The sequence below is a fragment of the Pogoniulus pusillus genome, chromosome 12, assembly GCF_015220805.1.
Source record: "Pogoniulus pusillus isolate bPogPus1 chromosome 12, bPogPus1.pri, whole genome shotgun sequence".
Classification (NCBI taxonomy): Eukaryota; Metazoa; Chordata; class Aves; order Piciformes; family Lybiidae; genus Pogoniulus; species Pogoniulus pusillus.
Window position 1 is genome coordinate 31,978,326 of NC_087275.1, and position 19,332 is coordinate 31,997,657.

The 19,332-nt window shown below is 53.3% G+C and overlaps 1 protein-coding gene across 2 annotated transcripts in view; it reads left to right on the forward strand.

Annotated features, from left to right (window-relative positions):
- Positions 1 to 558: 558 nt before the first annotated feature.
- The window catches only part of BCLAF3 (BCLAF1 and THRAP3 family member 3), a 45,591-nt gene continuing 26,817 nt past the window's right edge, over positions 559 to 19,332 (forward strand). For both annotated transcript variants that reach the window (XM_064152034.1, XM_064152035.1), the window contains exons 1-4: positions 559 to 645; positions 13,751 to 13,824; positions 16,474 to 17,052; positions 17,398 to 18,057. In XM_064152034.1, the coding sequence (XP_064008104.1) occupies positions 13,784 to 13,824; positions 16,474 to 17,052; positions 17,398 to 18,057 (1,280 nt within the window). In that variant the 5' untranslated portion in view covers positions 559 to 645; positions 13,751 to 13,783. The remainder of the gene's footprint in view (positions 646 to 13,750; positions 13,825 to 16,473; positions 17,053 to 17,397; positions 18,058 to 19,332) is intronic.

The window sequence follows — 19,332 nt, forward strand, 5'->3', positions numbered from 1 at the left end:
TCTGCGCTCCTGCCCGAGAGCGGCGGCAGGGCTGGGGCCGCCGCCGTGGCGGCTCCCCGGCAGAACGCGGCGCTCCGGGCCCGCCCGGCTCCGGCCGCCCTCGGCTCCGCGCAGCAGCCCACAGCCCATTCCCGCTCCCGAGAAGCGCCCAGCGGGAGCGCCGCGGGAGGAGACTGCTTTTCACGGGGACTTGTGGCTGAGGGGCCCCGGAGCCCTCAGTACACCCCAGAAGGGCCACGGCCCGCCCCGTCCTCTCTGCGCTGCCGTAGCCGGGAACGAGTAACCGAGCTGCAGCCGCCTGCCTTTCACGGCGCCCAGCCCGCGCAGGCGACCGCCGCCTCCGGGGCGACTCGCAGCGGGCCGGAGGCGGCGGCGCGGCCCCGAGGGGCGGAGGGGGAGGTTCCGCCGCCGCCGCCGCCGCCGCCCAGCCGCGCCCGCTCCTCCCCTTCCGGGGCGCCCGTCCTCCGCCCGCCCTTTCTCTGCGCCGCGCCCGCGGGAGCAGCTGCGCCCGGCGCGGCCCGGCCAGACCCGCCCCGCCTCCGCAGCGGGCACCTGCTCCAGGCGCGGCGGCGGCAGGCGGCGGCGGCGCCCGCAGCCATCCCAGCGGCGGACCCGGCAGCAGCCCCGGCAGCAGCCTCGCTGGCGGTGAGTGCAGGGCGCTGCGGCGGCCCCGTGGCCTCGGCGGGGCCTGGTGAGGCCCCGTGTGGAGCGGGGGAATGGCGAAGCCAGGGTCTGGCCGGTGGGTGTAGGCGGAGCCGGAGCCCGGTGTGTGGGGCCCGGGGGCGGCGGCGGTTATTGTCCCTGTCAGCGCCGCCTGCGCGCCCCGGCGCCGGACGGGCCCATCCCCCGTGTGACGGACGGGAAGGAGCGGGCTGGGCCGAGCCCCGGGGGCTCCGCCGGGCCGGCGCGCATGGAGCTCCACCGCCCCCACGGTGCGGCCGCTGGAGGGGCTGCCCGTCTGCCCGGCCCGGGGCTCCGGGGAGGCGGTGAAGGCGGGTGGGAGGCGCCGCTTTCTTTTCGCCCGCTGACCCAGGAGGTGTTGGCCGGCAGCGGCGGCTGCCTGGGGACGGAAGGTCAGTGAGGATTCTGCTGAGCTCCGCCATGGATCTGCTGACGCTTGGGTAGCTTGGGGCAGCGGCACCCCGAGCCCTCCCCACGTGTGTCCCCGCCGGTGTGCCGCCTATACCTGCCTGCTGCGGGGGGGAGGGCTGCGGCACCCTACCAACGGCTGAAACACTCGGAGAGGGTTAGGAGGGCGAGCAGCGAGGCGTGGGGCAGGGGCGAGGAGAGGCCGCGGGGCTGTCAGCGCCCTGCCGCCCTGGCTTGGTGCTTCCCGGCGAGCCGCGTCGCTGGCAGCCCCCGCCCCCCTGCCTGGCCCTTTATGTCTTGTCACACACACATTTACACCAGGTGGTGCGTTCGTAAGAGCAGTACGGGGGTTGCACAGCAGTCAGAGCTTAGTTTTAGCCTGTCGTTGGCTCAGTTGGGTTTATTTTCGGGATCGAGTGGAAGGGAGCTGAATTGGAGCCGATTTGACCCAATCCGTGATGCTCCTCTGGCTGGTTCAGTAGGGTGTGCACAAATATTCCTGCACCTCCTGGGAGGAACCAGTGACAGGCATCTCTCCTCACTCGGCTCAGCCCCATCCAGAACAGCAATGCCTCATTTTTTCCAATTGCAGTTCTTAAATGCCTCAAGTCACCTGCAAACATGCTTCAGGTTCCTGAATTGCAAGGGTTCGAAACAAAAGGTACTCCAATTGCTGGGAGGTTTTAATTACCTGCTACCTGCTGTGTTTCTGGGCCTGAAGGAAAAGTGAATCTTCAGTGAAAGTTGAGCTGGGTGTGGACGGCTGGAGGAAGAGCATGGAGGAGGAGGAGGATGCCGGGAGGAGCTGTGCGAAAGGCATGGAAGGATCTTTGCTGGTGGAAGCCACGTTGTGTCAGGCTGGGAGATGCAGGGCTGGGGAGAGAAGAGCAGGGAATGTGGATGACTAAGTCTTTCCCCTTGCTTTTCGTCGTTGCAGTAGCCTGAAGAGCTCCTCAGAAGCTGTGAGGATATATTCTCTGTTTTCTGTAGTGTAAGTGTCGATGGAGCGAGCTGAGATTAATTAGCTTCCTTCAGAGGCACGCCCTGCCATCCTGATAAACAGCTGTCTGTCCTAACGAGTGTCCGTGCACTCCCCCACATCTGCCTTCAGCACAGGAACTGGTATTGCTGCCACGGCTTTTGTAAGAGCGCTCGCACCGAGGCTCCGTCCGCCCGCGCTGCGCCGCACCGCGCCGGGCTGCATGGCGCTGCAGCCTTCCTGCTGGGTGCTCCCCTGCCAGCAGGTAACCTAGGCAGGGCTGGTGGCAAAGCAAGCTGCCCAGCAGCCTGGTTGCATGCATGCACTTAGGTGGCTTTTCCTCTCAGGTAGCAGTAGGCTCTTGCTTGGGAGTCTTCCAGCAAGGTTCTTTCTTCTCCAGTGTGGCAGGGCAAAGGCAGCCTGGGCTTCCCATCCACCTGGCACGGTGTGGCAGGGCAAAGGCAGCCTGGGCTTCCCATCCACCTGGCACGGTGTGGCAGTGAAGGGTTGCTTTTGGTTTTCTGGTGGCTTTGTGACTTGATGTGAGAACCCAAAGATCTCCAGGTTCTTCTACCCCTGTACTCAACAGTGCTCAGGCCACCCCTGCAGTGCTGTGTCCAGTTGTGGGCTCCTCCATTGCAGAGAGCTGCTGAGGTGCTGGAAGGTGTTTGGAGAAGGGCAGCAAGACTGGGGAGGGGCCTGGAGCAGAACCCTGTGAGGAGAGGCTGAGGGAGCTGGGGGTGTGCAGCCTGCAGCAGAGGAGGCTCAGGGCAGAGCTCATTGCTGCCTGCAGCTGCCTGCAGGTAGGCTGTAGCCAGGTGGGGTTGGGCTCTGCTGCCAGGCAGCCAGCAGCAGAAGAAGGGGACAGAGGCTGAAGCTGTGCCAGGGCAGGTCTAGGCTGGATGCTAGGAGGAAGTTGTTGTCAGAGAGAGTGATTGGCACTGGAATGGGCTGCCCAGGGAGGTGGTGGAGTGGCTGTGCCTGGAGGTGTTGCAGCCAAGCCTGGCTGGGGCACTGAGTGCCATGGTCTGGTTGGTTGGGCAGGGCTGGGTGCTAGGTTGGGCTGGGGGAACTTGGAGCTCTCTTCTGACCTAAACCATTGTATGATTCTATGATCACAGTTTGTATGTGGAGAGCCTTCATCCAGCAGGCACTGACAGGGAACTGCTGGTGTGAGTCCAGAGGAAGCCATGAAGATGCTCAGAGGGCTGCAGCAGCTCTGCTCTGAGGACAGGCTACAAAAGTTGGTGCTCTGCAGCCTGGAGAAGAGAAGGCTTTGAGGAGACCTTGGAGTGGCCTTCTAGTATCTGAAGTGGGCTACAGGAGGCCTGGGGAGGGACTATTGACAAGGTCTTGTAATGAGAGGATGAGAAGGAGTGGGGAGGGGAGATTAAAAGTGGATGTTAGGAAGAAGTGAGAGTGGTGAGACACTGGCACAGGTTGCCCAGAGAGGTTGTGGAGCACAGAATCACAGAATGTGATCAGAGATCACATTCTGTGATTCTGTGCTCCACAACCTCCCTGGAGGTGTTAAGGACCCGGTCAGATGAGGCCTTGAGTGACCTGTTCTAGTGGGAGGTGTCCCTGCCTGTGGCAAGGGGTTTGAACTGGATGATCCTTGAGATCCTTCCCAACCTAAACCATTCTGTGATCTCCATCACAGTTTGTATGTGTTGGAGAACCTTCAGCAGGCAGGCAGTTGTGATACAGAATCAGTCAGGGTTGGAAGGGACCACAAGGACCATCTAGTTCCAACCCCCCTGCCATGGGCAGGGACACCCTGCCCTAGATCAGAGTAGGTTTGTCTCTGGGAGTATGGTAGGAGCCCTTAGAAAGTGTTAGGCAGAAAGAAGCAGCTGGGGATGGTGCTGTGACATTTTTAAGTCTCTCCTAATAATAAAGGCCTCTCTAATCCAATGCCTTGTAGAAATGGCTCAGCAGTGTGTTTATGGGTTGTGCTTTCTTTGTCTTAAGGAAAATGGTTATATTTGTTTGGCAGTGAAATACCAAATGCATTACGTGGGGCAGATTGGTCCTGCTCAGCCTTTCCAAGCTGGCATTGCAGTGTGTTTTTCTGCAAAGGTGAGGTATTGCCTGCTAATTAGTGTCATTAAATGGGTCAGTTTTAAATGGGAGCACACTCTGTGCTTAAGCTACATGTTCAGTAGATCTCCTTGGTTATTTCTGTTCTTTAGCTCCAATACACAGGGGCAGGGAAATACTTTGTGTCCATCCCAAGGAATTTCTGGAGTGATCCATTAAGGAAGAATGTCTGCTTTAGTCAGGCTCCTGCTTTTGTGAGTAGTGTGGTTGTAAAGGGGAAGAGTCATTTTTATACCCATAGCTGTCTCTTCAGTAGAGCAGGAGGAGGAGAGTGGGGCCTGCATACTGCCCCCACATCAGTGGTTGCTTGCTAAGCATAAGGCCTGTTTGTCTATTCCTGCACTTGGGATGCAACCTGTTCAAAGCCAGCATAGAATCATAGAATCAAGCAGGCTGGAAGAGAGCTCCAAGCTCCCCCAGCCCAACCTAGCCCCCAGCCCTGCCCAACCAACCAGACCATGGCACTAAGTGCCCCAGCCAGGCTTGGCTGCAACACCTCCAGGCACAGCCACTCCACCACCTCCCTGGGCAGCCCATTCCAGGGCCAATCACTCTCTCTGACAACAACTTCCTAACAACATCCAGCCTAGACCTGCCCTGGCACAGCTTGAGCCTCTGTCCCCTTCTTCTGCTGCTGTCTGCCTGGCAGCAGAGCCCAACCCCACCTGGCTACAGCCTCCCTGCAGGCAGCAATGAGCTCTGCCCTGAGCCTCCTCTGCTGCAGGCTGCACCCCCCCAGCTCCCTCAGCCTCTCCTCACAGGGCTGTGCTCCAGGCCCCTCCCCAGCCTTGCTGCCCTGCTCCAAACACCTTCCAGCACCTCAGCAGTTCTCTGCAATGGAGGAGCCCAGAACTGGACACAGCACTCCAGGGGTGGCCTGAGCAGTGCTGAGCACAGGGGTGGGCACAAGAACCTCCCTTGTCCTGCTGCCCACACTGCTCCTGAGCCAGCCCAGGATGCCATTGGCTCTGCTGCCCACCTGGGCACTGCTGCCTCCTCTGCAGCTCCTCTCTCCCAGTACTCCCAGCTCCCTCTCTGCCTGCCTGCTCTCAGCCACTCTGGCCCCAGCCTGCAGTGCTGCTTGGGGTTGTTGTGGCCAAAGTGCAGAACCCTGCCCTTGGCCTTGTTCAGTCTCATCCCATGGCCTTTGCCCACCCATGCAGCTGGCCAGGTCCCTCTGCAGGTCATTTGCACTGATCTGTTATTTTGCTTAAAAGAGGCAGTGGTTTACAGTTCTCTCAGATGAGTTTGACCTGCTTCAGCCAGAGTTTGTGTTGTGGATTTAAACAGTAATTCTAGCTCATATTTCTCAAAACTCTCACATGTGTTCTGCCCTGAGGCCATGTGCTTGGAGTTGGGGGCCACCTCCATGGGCTGGCAGGACTGCAGCTAAGCAGGATGCTGGAGCATGGGGCAGGATTGTCACAGAAATCATCTCAGTTGGAGGAGACCTCCTCCAGTCCAACCTTCCTGTGCTCCCTTGTGCTGCACACTTCATGGCACAGTTCCTCCAGCCCCTGCTTGAGTACTGGATGAAGGAACCCTTTAGGAGCTGTGGTTTGGAGGCTGAAGGTCTTTAGCAGAATAATCAGGGAGCTTCTGCCTGAGGTGATGATAGCCAGGCCAGTCTGGGAAGCATTGGCTGAAGGAGATGTGAAGTCTCCTTGCAGGTTCTGAAACCTTCAGGCTGCTTTGCTGTTTGTCTGTTCTTATGTTGTCTGCTGTTGGAGGCAGTATGGTTTGCCTGGAAGCTGAGTGAACAAGAGCATGCCAGGCTGATCTCCTGGGACAGTGACAGGAGTGAGAGCCACGTTCAGCCTGTGAATCAGCTGCTACAGTTTACCTGCAAGAGAAGCCACTAGTGCCATGCTTTTCATTTAAGGATAGGGTAAATGGCTCCCTCAGCTGCAGTCTTTAGGGTGGGTTGGTTGGTGGTTGGTTTGGGTTGTTTTCAGTCTGGATTGCAGCAGAGCTTGTAGCTGATTTATTCCTGTCAAGTACTTGGCTGTCTTGGTGCTGAAGCTCTCAATTCCTGGCTTCTTTTTCTCGACAGACACTGCAGCAGGACATGCTTTGATGCATCACAGCTTCCATTTGATCCCCACCTAGAAGACAGTCAGTGAAAAGCTTGCAACTGCTTTGGGCAGAGGGAGAACTGTGAGCATTTGCCTGCGAGGCTCTCAGTGTCTTCCTGCCTGCTGCAGGTGCAGCTTGTGACAGATTTGCTTGTCCCTCCCTCTGAAAGATTTGGGAGGCAGTGGCAAAGGTGGTTGGGCAATCCCTTACCAAGGAGTGAGGAGTGACATCTCCTTGAGCTACAGGTGAAAGGGCAATGGGAGAAGAGCTCCTTGATGGTGACCACTACTGCTGTGGACCTACTCTTTGTGTGTCCTGCACAAGGCTGTTTCCATGATCAGCAGAATCATAGAATGATTTGGGCTGGAAGTGACCTCCAAAGGTCATCCAGTCCAAGTGAACAGGGACATCCTCCACTACATAAAGTTGTTCAGAACCTTGTTGAGCCTGATTTTGAATTACCTCCAGGTGTGAGGCCTCAACTACCTCCCTGGGCAACCTTCTGTAGTGTTCCAACACCCTCATGGTGCAGAACTTGTTCCTCATATCCATTATAAATCTGCTCTCATTTCAAGCCCTCATCCTGTCCCTGCAGGCCTTTGGGAACAGGTCCTCTGCGGCCCTCTTGTAGCTCCTTCAGGTCCTGGCAGGCTGCTCTAAGGTCTCCTTAGAACCTTCTCCTCTCCAGACTGCACACCCCCAGCTCCCTCAGCCTGTCCTTGTAACAGAGGTGTTGCAACTGCCTGGTGATTGCTGTGTCTCTCCTCTGGACCTGCTCCATCACACAGGTGAAGCAATCCACAGCACATGAAGCAGTCCAGTGTCATAGGAGAGGTAACTACTCTTCACTCCATGCTCTTTGTAAGCTTTCAGCTGTTTGGGATTGCTGTGTGGGGCTCTTGGCATGAGGAAGAGCTTCAGTTCCCCTCCATCCAGGTAGATGGCTGCAGTAAGTTGTGGTTTCTGGTATGGCAATCTGAAGAAAGTCAGGGAGCTTGGAGATTGTTGTTTTCAGGAGAGCAAGGTGTTAAGAATGCCTAAGCTTTGTGTGTCCAGGTTCCCACATTCCACACAGTTTCTGGTCATTTTCAAGTTGCTTCTCTGGAGAGAGACTTTCCAGGTTGGTACAAGACAGCTACTACAGAAGTTTTGTGCTTGTCACAGCACTGCTCTCTCCAGGGTGAAATCAAAGCAGAGCTGGCAGCAGGCTTGAGGCCATTTTTACCGAGAGGAAGCTTGTCTGATTGGAATTCCAAAAGTCAAGGAAAAGAAAATAGAAGCTGAGGTTCCCATTAATGTTTAAAAACTGTCTAAGCACTGTGGCTGATAACTCCTCCAATGAGTCACTTATTGTTGTAACACAGCACACAGGAAAGCAGCACTCTGAACCTCTTCGTGCTTGCAGTGACAGCATCCCAGGAGTACCTGACAGAATTCAGAACCCAGAGGGTAGCAGATCCCAGCACATCTGTTCCAGTGTGATTTGACCTTTCAGGTGGCTGTTCTGGAAGCACAGGGCCTTCACTGGGTTCAAGGCTACAGCAGGCAGGCTTGCTACCTGGTACCACTCTGCTCCTTTTGGTATGGAACCATATTGCTGTTCTGCATGAGATGCATTTCAGGTGGTGCCAAAGTGCCCAGCTGGCAGCACAGAGGCAGCTGTGTGCTGGCTGCAGCCAGAGCAGGGAGAGCAGCAGCACAGGGAGGGGATTCTGCCCCTCCAGTCTGCTCTGCTCAGCCCTCACCTGCAGCACTGCCTCCAGCTCTGGGCTCCCCCCAGCAGAAGTGGGACATGGAGCTGCTGGAGAGGGTTCAGAGGAGGCCATGGAGATGCTCAGAGGGCTGCAGAAGCTCCCCTGTGGGGACAGGCTGAGAGAGTTGAGGCTGTTCAGCCTGGAGAAGACTTCAGAGAGACCTTCGAGCAGCCTGGCAGTGCCTGAGAGGGGGCTGGGAAGGGACTTGCTGCAAGGGCTCACAGTGATAGGATGAGAGGGAATGGACTGGAGCTTGAGGAGGGCAGATTGAGACTGGAGATTAGGGAGAAGTTCTTTGCAGTGAGGGTGGTGAGAGACTGGCACAGGTTGCCCAGAGAGGTGTGGATGTCCCCTCCCTGGAGGTGTTCAAGGCCAGGTTGGATGAGGCTTTGAGCAGCCTGCGCTGGTGGGAGGTGTCGCTGCCTACGGCAGGGAGTTGGAACTGGCTGATCTTCAAGGTCCCTTCCAACCTAAACCAATCTATGAACCCCTGGATCTCTGAGGTTATTTAAGCCTGAATTTAGCAGTATGTTTACAGGCTGATATTACAGTGGGAGCCTTGTTAGGGGCTGGCTGCTGCCTTTTGTCTGTGGCGTGTCGCACCCTGGAGCCGGCTGTGAGGAAATCGTCTTGCGTGGGGCACGTTGGAACAAATGAACACTTTCTTTCCACTGAACAAAAGGAGTTGTCTTCCTTGGAGATTATAGCAGTCCTCTTTATCCCCAGGCAAGATGTAGGATGTGCTGTCCCAGCCCTCATGCCTTTGGTAGGCTTAATAGAATAAGGAATCTCTCATTATAGAGTCATAGAATGGTTTAGCTTGGAAGGGATCTCGAAGGTCAACCAGTTCCAACCCCCCCACTATAGGCAGGGATGCCTCCTGCTAGAATGGGTTGCTCAAGACCTCATCCAACCTGGTGTTGAATACCTCCCTGGGAAACCTGTGCCAGTGTCTCACCACCCCCACTATAAAGAATTTCTTCCAACCTGGTGCTGAACACCTCCCTGGGAATCCTGTGCCAGTGTCTCACCACCCTCAACTTGTGCCAGTGTCTCACCACCCTCACTGCAAACAACTTCTTCCTAACATCCAGTTTCAGTCTCCCCTCTGCCAGTTTAAACCCATTCCTCCTCCTCCTCTCATTCCCAGACCTTGTCAATAGTCCCTCCCCAGCCTTCCTGCAGCCCTCTTCAGACACTGGAAGGCCACTCCAAGGTCTCCCCCAAGTCTTCTCTTCTCCAGGCTGCACAGCCCCAGCTCAGCCTGTCCTCATAGCAGAGCTGCTGCAGCCCTCTGAGCATCTTGGTGACCTCCTCTGGACTGTCCTGCTTGCATTGGGGGCTGCAGAACTGCCCCCAGGAATGCAGATGGGGTCTGAGGAGAGCAATATTTCATAGAATGAAGCAGGTTGGAAGAGACCTCCAACCTCATCCAGTCCAACCTAGCACCCAGCCCTGTCCAGTCAGCTGGACTGTGTTGGCACAGTCAGTTGAAGGTGAAAGATAGATTTGAGAAGGGAAGGTAGGAAACAAGAATTTGGACAACATGTGAAGTGCTAACACTTTTGAAAGTGTACAAGGGCAGAGGCTGGTGTGGCTCTTGGAAGCTTGCAGGATGTGCAGCTCTTTGGCAAGCCAGGGGATGTGTGTCTGTGTTTCTGCCTGAACTGCTGTTGGGATTAGTGAGGTGTGGTTTTGTGGGTGAGAAATAAAGTATTTTAGTCACAGTATTACTGCTCTGTGAAAGATAATATTTAACCCAAGCATCAGATTCACAGAGTCAGAGATGGCACTGGGTTGGAAGGGAGCATCAAAAGTCATCTCGTCCAGCCCCCTGCAGGCAGCAGGGACACCTCTGACTCGATCACACTGCCCAGGGACACATCCAGGCTGAGCCTGAATGTCTGCAGGGCTGGGGCCTCAAGCACATCCCTGGGCAGCCTGTGCCAGGATTTCATCATTCTCACTGTGCAGGACTTCTTCCTGCTGTCCAACCTAACTCTGCCCTGCTCCAATTTCCAAACCACTGCCCCTTGTCCTATCACTCCAATCCCTTCTAAACAGTCCCTCCCCAGCCTGCCTGTGGGTCCCCTTCAGATATCAAAAGGCAGCTCTGAGGTCTCCCTGGAGCATTCTGTGCTTCAGGCTTCTGCAACCATTGGGGCTGAGGTTGATTCTTGCTATGCAGTCCTCAGGTATATGCCTTTATGAGCTATGTGGCTATGCTGACTTCATATTTGAAACTTCAGGGAACAAATATTTTGTCTTTGGGGTGCTTCAGGGGTTGGGGTTTTTGTTTCACTGTCCCATGCAGGACTTCTTTAGAACTTCACGTGCTGTAACATGGAAAGATTTGCTGCAGAGCAAATAGTTAACACTAGACATGAGAGATTTGAACCAAATGCACAGAATCACAGACTGGATGGACCTCCAGAGATCACAGAATCACAGCATTGACCAGGTTGGGAAAGACCTTTGAGATCATTGAGTCCAACCTATAACCTAACAGCTTCTAATTAAGTCACAGAATCAACCAGATTGGAAGAGACCTCCAAGCTCCCCCAGCCCAACCTAGCACCCAGCCCTGGCCAACCAACCAGACCATAGCAACAGAAGAAGGGGACACAGTATCAAGCTGTGGCAGTGGAGGTCTAGGCTGGATGTTATAAGGAAGTTGTTGTCAGAGAGAGTGATTGGCACTGGAATGGGCTGCCCAGGGAGGTGGTGGAGTGGCTGTGGCTGGAGGTGTTGCAGCCAAGCCTGGCTGGGGCACTGAGTGCCATGGTCTGGTTGGTTGGGCAGGGCTGGGTGCTAGGTTGGGCTGGCTGAGCTTGGAGCTCTCTTCCAGCCTGGTTGATTCTGTGATCTGGTGGTTATTAGGAGCTGTAGGTGTGGGTATGTGGTTGAAATTCCAACCTGTTACCTGGTCATAGTCACTCTGGTTTAGTCACAGAAGCATGGAAGGGACCTCCAAAGGTTGTCCAGTCCAACCTCCTCTGCAGTCAGCAGAGACATCCTCCACTAGATCAGGCTGCCCAGAGCCCTGTTGAACCTGCATAGTAAATGATCATTCCATTCTTATTCTGCAATCACAATACTGGTGAATTTGTCACTGTTTTCCAAGTTTCTGGCATCTTTTTGCCATAGACCAAACAAGGAGGGAAGATATCACTGAGACTTTTCTCCCTCTTCAATAGGTTTTATGAGGAGGGATGCCCAGAGGTGCTCCCAGCATTCAGCAGCAGTGCATTTAAATGTGTGCCTAGGTAGTAGGTTGTTAACAAATGAAATGTCAAAAATGATAAGTGATCTTTTTTGAGGTGCCTTTATTTGGATGAAGTGTCTGGTGATGAGTTCAGACTTGATGGGGCAGTTAAAGCTCACAGCAGGTCTGTAACCATGTGAAAATCTCAGAGTGTGAAGTTATGTTCTGAACTTGATCATAGAATCAGTCAGGGTTGGAAGGGACCACAAGGATCAGGCAGTTCCAACCCCCTTGCCATGGGCAGGGACACCTCACACTAGATCAAGCTGTCCAGAGCCTCATCCAGCCTGGCCTTAAACACCTCCAGGGGGATGAGGCTTCCACCACCTCCCTGGGCAACCTGCTCCAGGCTCTCACCACCTTCATGCTGAAGGACTTCTTCCTAACATCCAGGCTGACTCCAGCTTTGCTCCATTCTCCCCAGTCCTTTCACTCCCTGAGGGCCTTCAAAGTCTCTCCCCAGCTTTCTCGTAGCCCCCTGCAGATCCTGATGCAGAAAACCATTCCTCTTTGTCAATCTATTTTTGAAGCTGGTTGTCTCCCCTCTCCATCATCTGTGGCTTTCAGTTTGTGTGAACAGTGACCTGATGATGGTTTTAGTTGCTGCAGCTTGCTGGTGAGGTGATGGATGTTCTGAAGCAGGGCAAATAGATGGCTTTACAGAATGGAGATTAAAAGGGAGCAATGGTCAAATATTTGCATTTCAATCCAGAAAACAAGCTGTGTCTTGAGCTCAGCAGTTAGGAAAGGAAGGTCATCAGGAGCAGCCAGCATGGATTTACTAAGGGGAAGTCTTTCTTGGCTGCTCTGATAGCCTGCGTGGTTAAATGGTTCGATGGAGGGAGAGCAGTGGGCATCATCTGTCTTGGCTTCAGCAAGGCTTTTGTGTCATCTCCTGTAGCATCCTCATAGATGAGCTCAAGGACAGTGGGTTGGATGATTGGGGTGTGAGGTGGGTTGCTGCTGTTCCCCTGGGATCAGTGCTGGGTCCAGTTTTGTTCAGCATCTTCCTCAATGACCTGGATGGGAGTGGACTGAGTGGACCCTCGGCAGGTTTGTGGAGGACACCCAAGTGGTTGGGGTGGCTGATGCCTGTCAGGCTGTGCTGCCATCCAGCCAGACCTGCACAGGCTGAGAGCTGGGGGAAGGGGAACCTCATGAAGTTCAGTAAGAACAAGGGCAAGGTCCTGCATCTGGAGAGGAAAAACAGCAGGCACCAGTACAGACTGGAGTCGTCCTGCTGGAAAGCAGCTGCCTGGAGTGCTGGTGGGCAGCAAGTGCTGCATGGGCCAGCAGTGTGCCCTTGTGGCCAACCGAGCCGATGGCATCTGGGCATACATTGAGAGAAGTGTGTCCAGCAGGGCTAGGGAAGTTCTTCTCCTCTTCTGCTCTGCCCTGGTGAGGCCATACCTGGAATACTGTGTCCAGTTTTGGATTCCTCTGTTCAAGAGAGACAGGGACCTGCTGGAGAGTGGCCAAGGGAGAGTTATGGGGATGATTTGGGGACTTGAGCATCTCTGCTGCGAGGAAAGACTGAGAGCCCTGGGGCTGTTTAGTCTGGAGAGAAGGCTGAGGGGGGATCTGATCAATCTCCATAAATATCTGAGGGGTAGGGGTCAAGATGCAGGTGCCAGGCACTTAGTGGTGGTGCCCAGTGGTAGGGCAAGGAACAACAGCTACAAGCTGGGACACAGGAGGTGCTACCTCAACACAAGGAGACTCTTCTTTAGGGTGAGGGTGCCAGAGCCCTGGAACAGGCTGCCCAGAGAGGCTGTGGAGTCTCCTCTGAAGACATTCAAAACCCTCTTGAATGCATTCCTGTGCAGGCTGCCCTAGGGGATGCTGCTCTGGCAGGGGGAGTTGGACTGGATAATCTCTGGAGGTCCCTTCCAACCCCTAACATTCTGGGGTACTGTGGAAAGAGTTATTTGTCTTAAAATAACAACCTAAGAACGTGCCTCACCCCAGCTTGGAAGGATCTAATGCAATTTGCAGTGAGGTTCTGTTATCAGACAAGGGCCAGGAGGATGCTGAGAGGCTGCAGCAGCTCTGCTGTGAGCACAGCCTGAAAGAGTTGGGGCTGTGCAGGCTGGAGCAGAGGAGGCTCCCAGGGGACCTTCTTGTGGCCTTCCAGCATCTGCAGGGGGCTCCAAAAAAGCTGGGGAGGGACTTTTGAGGCTGTGAGGGAGTGTCAGGAGTGGGGGGAATGGAGCAAAGCTGGAGGTGGGGAGAGTGAGGCTGGAGGTGAGGAGGAAGTTGTTGAGCAGGAGAGTGGTGAGAGGCTGGCAGGGGTTGCCCAGGGAGGTGGTTGAGGCCCCATGGCTGGAGGTGTTTGAGGCCAGGCTGGCTGAGGCTGTGTGCAGCCTGCTCTAGGGTAGGGTGTCCCTGGGCATGGCAGGGGTTGGCACTGCCTGCTCCTTGTGCTCCCTTTCAGCCCTGCCTGATTCTGTGATTCTCTAAAGTAAACTTGTATCATTTTTACAGCCTCAAGAAACTCCTGATAACACCTAAGAAAAGATGACAAGATCCAGATCAAGATCACCACGGTGGAAACCAAGGTAAATATTTCTCTCTAAGTCAAGTGCTGAAATGTAGATCTCTATAAAACTTATACTTAGGTCTTAAAGCTTGCAGGAAACAAAGAAAGGAACCTGCAGCCAGGACTGCAATTTGTGAAGTGTATTTTGTAGTGGATTTGTTTTCCAAACTGAACATCTCCACTTTTTCCCCAGCTGAGAATTGTTAGCTTTGTTTTGAAACTGGACATGTTGAAGTTTTGCTGTCTGCTAAGAACTTTGTTCAGCTTGCATGGGACTTGGAACTACCATTCCTAGAAGGTTTTAAGGCCAGGCTGGGTGGGGCTCTGGATAACCTGATTTAGAATCTTAGCATAGAATGGTTTAGGTTGGAAGGTATCTCAAGTGACCACTGGGCTGCTGGCTCCTGGGCACTTTGGCATCAACTGATCCCCCCCCAAGGCCTTCTCCTCCAGACTGCTCTTGAGCCACTCCTCCCCCAGCTTGTGTTTGTGCTTGGGATCCAGTTCTGGGCCCCTCAGGTCAAGAAGGACCTCAGGGAACTGTTTGAGAGAGTCCAGCACAGAACCACAAAAATGATGAAGGCAGTAGAAGATCTTCTTTACGAGGAGAGCCTGAGGAATCTGAGGCTTGGAACTTGGAACAGAGGAGCCTGAGGTCTGCCCTCATTCATGTATAGAAACATGTACAGGCTGAGTGCCAAGAGGATTGGAGCCAGGCTCTGCTGGGTGATGCCCAATGCCAGGGCAAGGGGCAATGGATGGGAGTTGAGGCACAGGAAGTTGCATGGAAACATGAGGAGGAATTTTTCCCTATGAGGGTGCCAGAGCCCTGGCACAGGCTGCCCAGGGGGGCTGTGAAGTCTCCTTCTCTGGAGATATTCAAGAGCTGCCTGAATGTGTTCCTGTGTGAGCTGCTCTGGGTGCTGCTGCTCTAGCAGGGTGGGGTTGGACTGGCTGAGCTGTGGAGGTCCCTTCCAGCCTCTGCCACTCTGTAAATTACTTTCTGGTTCTTGCAAGTGGATTGTGCTTTTGTTCACCTTTGTTTCAGGAGATTCTGGCTTAAAACTCTTTAACAGGTGGCTTCATTTTCTTCCCCTTTTTGTCCCTCCAGTTCTTATATATATTTTTCCTTTCCCTCTTTATCCATGCAATTTTCATTTGCTTTTTTCCTTCCCCTTTTTGTCCCTCCAATTTTTTATATGCCTTTTCCCCACCACTTTTTCTTATGCATTTTTCCTTCCCCTGTTTTTCTCTCCAACTTTCAGATGCTTTTTTCCCTCCCCTCCATTTTTTTCTGTGCTTTTTTCCCTCCCCTCCATTTTTTTCTGTGCTTTTTTCCCTCCCCTCCGTTTTTTTCTGTGCTTTTTTCCCTCCCCTCCATTTTTTTCTGTGCTTTTTTCCCTCCCCTCCATTTTTTTCTGTGCTTTTTTCCTTCCCCTCCATTTTTTCTGTGCTTTTTTCCTTCCCCTCCATTTTTTTCTGTGCTTTTTTCCCTCCCCTCCAGATTTTTCTGTGCTTTTTCCCCTCCCCTCCAGATTTTTCTCTGCTTTTTCCCCTCCCCTCCAGATTTTTCTCTGCTTTTTTCCCTCCCCTCCATTTTTTTCTGTGCTTTTTTCCCTCCCCTCCAGATTTTTCTCTGCTTTTTTCCCTCCCCTCCAGATTTTTCTCTGCTTTTTTCCCTCCCCTCCAGATTTTTCTCTGCTTTTTCCCCTCCCCTCCAGATTTTTCTCTGCTTTTTTCCCTCCCCTCCAGATTTTTCTCTGCTTTTTTCCCTCCCCTCCAGATTTTTCTCTGCTTTTTTCCCTCCCCTCCAGATTTTTCTCTGCTTTTTTCCCTCCCCTCCAGATTTTTCTCTGCTTTTTTCCCTCCCCTCCAGATTTTTCTCTGCTTTTTTCTCTGCCTTTTTCCTTCTTTTTTTCCTCTGTTTTTTTTCCTTCCCTTCCAACTTTTTTATCTGCTTTTTTATCCTTCCCCTCCATTTTTTCCTCTGTGTTTTTTTTTCTTCTCCCCTCCATTTTTTTTCCCTGTGGTTTTTCCCTTCCCCTTTTTTCCTCTTGGCACTGAAGGGAATGCTGCAGGTGTGAAAATGTGTGTAGCAGTTGCTTTCAATGTAGTGGCAACTTCTTATGTAAGAAGTTTGTAGTCTGAAATGAGAAGAAGCCAAGAGAGAAAAGTGATTGTCTTGCTGCTATCTCGAGTGGGTGCTTTTACTATGAACACTTCCACAGAGTGAACTCTTCAGGCAAATCACAGAATGTCAGGGGCTGGAAGGGACCTCCAAAGCTCATCCAGTCCAACCTCCCTGTCAGAGCAGCAAGACCTAGAGCAGCTCACACAGGAACACATCCAGACAGGTCTTGAGTATCTCCGGAGAGGAAGACTCCACAACCCCCCTGGGCAGCCTGTTCCAATGCCTGTGATTGGCACTGGAATGGGCTGCCCAGGGAGGTGGTGGAGTGGCTGTGGCTGGAGGTGTTGCAGCCAAGCCTGGCTGGGGCACTTAGTGCCATGGTCTGGTTGGTTGGGCAGGGCTGGGTGCTAGGTTGGGCTGGCTGAGCTTGGAGCTCTCTGCCAACCTGCTTGATTCCATGAACTGACTTTCTCCTGAAGAGGTCTCTTTGGTTTTATGGAACTCCTGAACTGTGACTGATGTTTTTTTTGCCCTTAGATCCTTATCTCCAGCGTTCAGGAGTCCAGAGCACCACAGGCCAAGGCATGCTCATGGTAATTATGACTGTGACTATAAAAGCTTTCGTAAGGACCCAAAGAAGCCTGTGCCTTGGAGAGCTGAAGACGAGAAGTACGGACAAAGCAACGCCAGGTTCGCGCCTCACGCAAACAACCACCACAGGATGTACGAACGCAGATCACCCTCCCCAAACCTGAAGAGAATTCCCATGGAAGACTCCTACAGTCATAAGCCCTACAGAACACGCTCATCAGAGAGAACTGAAGGCACCAGGAGGTGCCAGTTGCCAGCCAAGTACGCGGAGACGCCTTACAAAGAGCACGAGCGGCCGTTCTACCAGCACAAGGCGGAAGACAGATACCCCTTCGAGCACTACAAAGCTGCTGGCAATGAGAAAGGAGGGAAACCTTTTCATAGACCCTTAGAGGCTTCGTGCAAGCTTGACAGGAAATGGCAGGAAGAGGACTTGAGGCACCAGAGGTTACACGAAGAGAAGTATGGTCAGTCACCCAGAAGAGTTTCTGATGAGTTTACGGCCAGGAGCTCTTTACAGAAGAGGTATAGGAATAAAATACTTAAACCCTGGGTAAATGTGGTGTAAAGCCTCAAGTGAAAGTCTGTTTTCATTATAGTTGAAGATATCCACCTTGAGACACGTTGGCCACTTTGTAGTTTAATTATGGGCGACTGGTGGTAGTGAAGTATTTGTCTTTTAAGTAAGTCCTATTGCTGGCTTAGAGTGTGAAAGGATTTTATTTCCCTCTTAAGAGCCCCTGCACATCTGTACCTTGGCCTGAGGGATTATGGGTTAACTTGCCACGCATTCTGCTGTCCAACATTCTGCACACATAAGTTCTCACTTTCTTCTCTAGTGCAAGTGTAAATTGCTTTATGTCAACACAGGTATCCTGAAGATCACGATTACAGAGAGTATGGGCAGACGTCCAAAAGGGCTCCAGAAGTGGAGAGGTATGACGGTGGAGATGTAGCAAGGAATGCCAAGTGGAAGCAAGAACGTTCTTTTCCACCCTACCTAGAAAAGGAGGAGCACAGGAATCTGGGCCTCCAGTCCCACCGCCCGGCCCCAAGGGACTACTCGGAGGGCTCTGGCCCCAAGATAGCCTATGAGTACAGTCACAAACGGCGCAGGCACCCGGATGGGGAGCAGCCTTCTTCAGAGGAGAGAGCTCTGAAGTATGTGAAGCAGGAAGAGCAGAAATATGGCTCTAAGGGGGCCCGGAACAGCAAAGAGTTAGAGTGCTTAAGTGGTGGAAGAGCAAGGAGGACTGAAGGGCACCTTGAGCTCCCCGAGAAATACGCCTCCAAGAAGGGCTGCAATGCTTGTCTTAACTCCTCCAAACTGCACGGTGATCTGAGAGCTCTTAAACACAAAGCCAAGGAGAGAGTAAGGAGTGAAGGGGAAATCAGGAAGAAAGTAGGTGCCTCTGGTAGCCAACATGATCCAAGTCATATCGTTTCAGATGGGAAAGTGACAGATGTCAGCTGTAGGAGGGAGCGGCTCACGATCAAAGTGGATATGAAGAAGATGGTGACCAAGTACAGGTATGGCTTTCCCTCTGCTTCTTCCCCTCTTCCTGGCTCTTGGCAGTTGGTGAATCTTGGAGGAAAGAGCAGTTTGTTTGGCAGGCATGGTCAGGGCAGCCTCTAAGGCTTGTCCTTTTAGTTGGTATCAGGGGTTAACTTGGCTGGAGATTTACAGCCTACTTCCAGGGACGGGGAAGGGAGAGGGAGGGAGGAAAGTGGAGAGGAAGGGAGGAAGGGAAAGGGAGGAAGGGAAAGTGAGAAAGGAGGAAGATGGAGGAAGGGGAAGGGAGGAAGGGAAAGGGAACAAGGATGAGGAAGGTGGAGGAAGGGAAAGGGGAGGAGGAAGGCAGAGGAAGGGAAAGGAAGGGAGGAGGGAGGTGGAGGAAGGGAAAGGAAGGAAGGCAGGCTTGAGGTGAGGAGAAAGTTCTTCCCTGAGAGAGTCATTGGCCACTGGAATGGGCTGCCCGGGGAGGTGGTGGAGTCGCCGTCCCTGGAGCTGTTCAAGGCAGGATTGGACGTGGCACTTGGTGCCATGGTCTGGCCTTGAGCTCTGTGGTAACAGGTTGGACTTGGTCTATGGGGTCTCTTCCAACCTTGGTGATAGTGTGATACTGTGGAAAGGGAGGAAGGGAAAGGAAGGAAGGGAAAGGGAGGAAGGAGATGAAAGGCAGAGGAAAGGAAAGTGAGGAAGGAGAAAGGTGGAGGAACAGAAAGGGAGGAAGGCAAAGGAAGGGAAAGGAAGGTGGAGGGAGGAGGAAGGGGGAGAGGAAGGGAAAGGAAGGTGGAGGGAGGAGGAAGGTGGAGGAAGGGAAGGGAGGGAAAGGGAGGAAGGAGATGAAAGGCAGAGGAAAGGAAAATGAGGAAGGAGGAAGGCAGAGGAAGGGAAAGGGGGAGAGGAAGGGAAGGAGGGTAGAGGAAGGGAAAGGAAGGGAGAGGAAGTGAAAGGAGGAAGGAAGCCAACACTGCATCCTCCCCCCTAAAAGAAAACATGAACCCACAAAAAACCCAAACCAACCAAAAATCTCCACCCCACAATAAAACAAAGCCTAACCCAAACTAAAAACCTAACCCCCCCCACCCATGATGAGCACACACCTTCCACCCCTCCAAACAAACCCCCAAACAAAGATCAAAAAGGACAAAATACAACAAGAAGGCTGAAAACTCCCAAACAATTAAACACCACCACCAGAAAAAACCCACAGCACACAAAAAAACCTCAAATCAACCCCAGAAAACTGAACCAAAAAGCAAAGATCCCAAACAGAGCAAAGCCAACAGCTCAAAAAATCC